The sequence below is a fragment of the Gossypium hirsutum genome, chromosome A02, assembly GCF_007990345.1.
Source record: "Gossypium hirsutum isolate 1008001.06 chromosome A02, Gossypium_hirsutum_v2.1, whole genome shotgun sequence".
Classification (NCBI taxonomy): domain Eukaryota; kingdom Viridiplantae; phylum Streptophyta; class Magnoliopsida; order Malvales; family Malvaceae; genus Gossypium; species Gossypium hirsutum.
In genome coordinates this window covers 13,149,300-13,154,565 of record NC_053425.1, presented here as the reverse complement: position 1 = coordinate 13,154,565, position 5,266 = coordinate 13,149,300, and the positions used below count along the sequence as shown (strand labels likewise).

Below are 5,266 nucleotides of genomic sequence, written 5' to 3'. Positions count from 1 at the left end.
CGAAAAATGTTGTTACAACATCTAGATTTTGGCATTTGGTTCAGACAATGGCTTAAGGTATTTTTGTTCAATCTTTTCGTTGCTTACATTTTGTTTAAACCGTGATTTGTGCTTCCATAATGTTCATCAATAATAAACAAACAAACAAATAAACAATTTATATATAGGGAAGGGATCTATTTACATAATTTAAAAACTAAAGTAGTTTTACACATTTCCATAACTATTTATATGATTAATATTTTAATGATCGAACCATTATATTTCATGATCTATTTATGTAGATCATGCATGCCAAATTTGATTTAGTATGCACAATACAGTTAAAATGTAAATATTATATTAAAAAAATATCTGATTTAGTGGTAAAGTGAATGTTTTATTGATGTTAATAGCATAGATTAAAGTCTAAACATATGCAACTTTTTTATTGAGTTTTTTTTAAATAAAAAAGATTAAAATATCCTCAAATAATATAAATTTTTTAAATATGGAATGATATTTTCATAATTTTGCTAATCTAATTGGTACAGGATTGACTCATGATACAAACTCAGTCTGAGATTTTATTAATAGTAAGTATATATACACAAATATATAAAAATGTATATAACAAATATAGTTATTAAGGTTTCATATAGAAATAAAAAGTTGCTTTAGTTTAAATGATAAATGAAAAAGTTTCATATCCGCCCCGCACTTGGCTACCCAGCGTTTACCGTGGGCACGATAACTGGTACACTAGAGGTGCGTCCTTCCCGGTCCTCTTGTACTAAGGAAAGGTCCTCTCAATCCTCTAACTCCCACACCAGATATGGACCGAACTGTCTCACGACGTTCTGAACCCAGCTCACGTACCGCTTTAATGGGCGAACGTGTCTTTGGTTCAAATCTTATTATGGATAAATTTTTATTGATTTATAAAAATATATAAAAAAAAACAATCACGTATAACTTACTTTGCATATAATAAGGTTTTTTTGGTAATTGCATAGCTGAATTATACCCGATTAATGAGTGACACTAACTCGGTAATATGCATAATAAATAGTATAGATATAAAACAATAAACAATTTTAAATGATTTATTAAGCAATCTTTAAATAAATATAAATGAATTTGTTCATAAATATAAATGAATTAAACAAGCTTTGTATGTGTTTGGATCCCTTAATAATCTTAATAATCTTTAAGATATTGTTCATATTATTTTATTTAGCTTAATAAACAAATATATATCAACAAAAATTAAATTTCATTTATAGTACTATTCAGAAAAGATTGGTTCCAATATATCAAACGAACCCTAGGATTTTAGCAATTAGAAGACGGCCAATTTCAAGTGCCATGAAATAGCCCAAATCTAAGAGAAAATCAAATAACCACACCAAGAAGCAGCACATCTCGTGGAGTTGTTTTCAATATAACCAAAGTAGCAGTGTCTTAGATTTGCAAATCAGTTGGGTTCAGGTGCAGGTGAGTCTCAGCACTGGACAGCCTTACCTTGGTAGCCACCAAGTACCTTGAAGCCCTCGCCAAGTCGGCTGCATCTGCATCATTCTCCAACGTCTCCAACCTCCTTAACCTCATCAATGCCCTCCACAATATGTCCTTCCAGGTGGGTTTTAGAGAGTGGTCGCACCTCTCTAATTTTACTACTGCAGATGAAACACCTCGAGGGCTGTTTTATTTACTACTGAATCTTACATATAAGCAACAAAATATAAACACCTAAAATGTCCCAAAACAAATAAAATAAACGAAGATCACAAATATATGTATACATATATATATAATTATCTGGTTTCTTGCTAAACAACTACACCGCCATTGTTGTGAAACCTTGGCTGCTGTTATTAGTAGAAACATCTATGTTTCTCCAAGCAGAAACTTTGTTTCCTCCTAATTAACAGCAACTTCAGCCCATGGATGTTCGCACCTGAGTCTTCTTACATCCTCAAGCACTTGTGCAACTTCCTTCATTGAAGGCCTCTCTTCACCTTTTACGTTTAAACACTTCTTTGCTAGTTTAGCTACTTCTTTAATCTGCTCAACCGCTCCTTCTTTCGCCACTTTATTATCTAGAATCTCAAACAATCGATCATTTTTCAACCATAGAACAAAATGGTTCGCTAAGTTTCTTTCTTCTTCAGGTCCTTCAAAAGAATGCGCAGTTTTGCCCGTTAGCAGCTCAACTAGGACTACACCAAAGCTGTAGACATCGCTTTTTTCTGTCAGTTGCGCTGTACACAAGTATTCAGGGTCTAAATATCCAAGAGTTCCTTGCACCATTGTTGATAACTGAGTTTGATCCATCGGAACTAATCGTGAAGCTCCGAAGTCCGAAACCTTTGCAGTATAATTGTCGTCCAGGAGGATGTTTGTAGGCTTCACATCTCTATGAATGATTGGTATAGAAGCTGCAGAGTGCAAATATGACAACACTTGCGCTGATTCCGTAGCTATCCTTAACCGAATTCCCCAAGAAATCGAAAAAGCTTTGTCTTCACAGTGGATGTGTTTGGATAAGGTGCCATTGGAAACAAGTTCATAAACCAACAAGGGGACCTCAGTCTCCAAGCAACAACCTAAAAGCTTGACCACATTTCTATGGTTTATTTGGGTGAGAATAATAACCTCATTGATGAACTGCTTAATTTGGCTTTGATCAACAACTTTGGATTTCTTGATAGCTACCTCAGTGCCATTCTTCAGGATACCTTTGTAAACGGTGCCGAACCCTCCCTTTCCAATAATTTGGCTCTCATCATAGTTTTTGGTTGCATTCTTAAGCGCTTCTGCAGTGAAAATCTTAACGGTTTCAGTTGATACTCGTTGTTCATGTAGCTCTTGCTGTAACAGTAAGCCACCATTTTGCTTAAAGAACTTCTTTTTCATGTTGAGTAGCTTTCTTTTCTTGTTTATGAAGAACAACCATGAAGAACCCACAATAACAACCAGCACACATAAGCCAATAACTGCCATAAAACAACAGCTAAAACGTTGGAAATGATCTAAGCAGTATGTGATATATAAAAGCTAAAGTTAGAATCGATCCAATACGATAAAAAACGCATTCATTGAAACACCTACCAATAGAGATTTTTATGACATTTGCTTGATTTCGCATACAGCCCTTTCGATCTTTTTCTCCATCCCCATAAAAGCCTTTTGTGCAAAAACATTTATAACTTCCAGGCGTATTAAAACAATTCCTTTCAGAAATACAATTGTGTAGGCTCGAATCTTTGCACTCATCAATATCTGATAATCATTAAAAGAAAACAGAACACTCCTAAAGTGGCAAAAAAGGAGCAGAACAATGAAAAAGAAATGGTAATATGAGCATATTATAGATACCTTCGCAACCATCGGGATGATATGGGTTTCCATTGTATCCATCCTTGCACTTGCAGAGATAACCGGACCTGTTTTCAGGGTTGTAGCAGATGCTACTTCGTTTACAAGCATAATCAGGTTTATGCTCAGATACATTGCAAGGTTCATTTCCAATAGCCCAATCAAGCGCCATGGGAAGAAATTCTTTATGCGCTAACTCACCAAAACTTTTATCGCTGAAACTGAACTTGCTCTCGTCTACAACAAAGGCGTAGCTACAAGGATTGAAGTCCCATACACGTGTATGGTTGTAGTAGCTTGATACTGACATGTTAAGATTCTTAAGTCCACTAGGAATGGAGACTTGGCAACATCCTACACCTGAGCAAGAATCATTAAGGTGGAGAGCGTCCGTTTTCTCGCAATATGCCATGCAGCCGGTAAAATATGTATTATTGTTATGCTCACGTTCAGCCCAAATTTGCGCCTTTGTGTCGCAACCAACAGCAATGAACTTGTTTCTATCATTTGAGATGGTAAACATGGCCGTCCGAAGCTGAGGGAAATTCCGGTCTGCAGTTGTTCCGTTGCGGTTGTAACAATCCTTAGCTACATAATGCAAGATTTCCACCTGTCCTTCAAGTGTTACGCTAGTGACTTCTAAGTTACCATTTACCAATTGTGGTCGATGGGGGTTGACAGACGTGTTGCAAGTGATTAGAAAGCTCTCGTTCAAGTAACACCCTGGAGTCATGCCGAAAGGATATGGAATGCTCAGGTTTCCACACTCATCTTTGCAACCTGGCAAGGCTTGAGAAGCCACCGACTCTCCTGCTGCAAGCAAACAGTTGAAAAGTATCAATTGTAAAGTTCTAACCAGAGCCAGCGTTGCCATATGAGGATTGGCACTTGGCACACAATATTCCCACACTCCCTCAGTCACTCCATTTAATAAATTTGGTTTAGTTGCTTTCTCAACTTTTGGTGATCATCTAAGCCTTCTTTATACTGGTTAACAAGGCAAACCCTCTCTGTACGATGATTGACTTGCTATAAAACCAAGTCCACGACCCTGTTAGAAATCAAACCCACTCCAAGCATAATCTAGAAGCATGAGACGTGGAGCAATTTTGTGCCATGCAAAGTGCTGAAATTTTAGCCATACAAAGTGCTCCATTATTGAGATGTTTTGTGGCTGGAAATTAAGTGGATTAATAGCCACATTTGTTGTCACTTTATCAGCCTATAAATAGAGGCTTGAACTTGTGTTGTAAAGAAGAAAAATGAGAAGAAAAAAGAAATAAGAGAAGCAACGTGAGTGAGAGTGAGAAGGTTAGCAAACCTTTGAGTGAGTTAAAATCTAGCAGCAGCTAGACTATCTAGTCATTAAGAAAATATTTGTAATCTTCGTATTGTAATATATTGAGTGTGTAATAAAAAGTAAATTTTCGGCCCATCACGTTTCCAACAAGTGGCATCAGAGCTACGGTTCGGAGCTTGGTTCGGAGTTCGGTTCGTGTCCGGTTCGTGTCCAGTTCGGAGTACCTTTGGTGTTCATCTAACAAGTCGATATGGGCGACGTAATTCAGCTACAAGTTCCACAATTGACGAAGACAAATTATGGAAATTGGAGCATTCGAATGAAGGCTTTGCTCGGTTCGCAAGATTGTTGGGAGATTTTGCAAAAATCATTTCAAGGTGTAGAAAAAGCTAAAAAGGTACGCCTTCAGTCACTTAGAGCTGAATTTGAAATGTTAAAAATGAAGAGCTCCGAGAATATCGATGACTATGCCAATCGTGTAAAATCGGTGGTAAATGAAATGAAACGAAATGGAGAAACTCTTGACGAGGTAAGAGTGATGGAGAAAATTCTACGGTCACTCACACGCAAATTCGAGTACGTAGTCGTTGCCATCGAAGAATCAAA

General features: G+C 36.8%; 1 protein-coding gene across 1 annotated transcript; it reads right to left on the bottom strand.

Annotated features, from left to right (window-relative positions):
- Positions 1-1,238: 1,238 nt before the first annotated feature.
- Positions 1,239-4,366, bottom strand: LOC107951500 (putative wall-associated receptor kinase-like 16). The gene is made up of 3 exons (XM_016886570.2): positions 3,361-4,366; positions 3,094-3,264; positions 1,239-2,978 (listed from the first exon to the last, which is right to left on the bottom strand). Exons 1-3 carry the CDS (start codon positions 4,232-4,234, stop codon positions 1,903-1,905), a joined length of 2,121 nt encoding a protein of 706 aa, XP_016742059.1. The 5' UTR covers positions 4,235-4,366; the 3' UTR covers positions 1,239-1,902.
- Positions 4,367-5,266: the final 900 nt, after the last annotated feature.

Bases quoted from the DNA above. Each gene is read 5' to 3' on its own strand.
- LOC107951500 (XM_016886570.2), bottom strand. From the start codon at position 4,234: ATGGCAACGCTGGCTCTGGTTAGAACTTTACAATTGATACTTTTCAAC. The intron at 3,265-3,360 runs GTATCTATAATA...AATGATTATCAG, and splicing joins TCATCCCGATGGTTGCGAAG to ATATTGATGAGTGCAAAGAT. The intron at 2,979-3,093 runs GTAGGTGTTTCA...GTTTTATGGCAG, and splicing joins TGTCATAAAAATCTCTATTG to TTATTGGCTTATGTGTGCTG.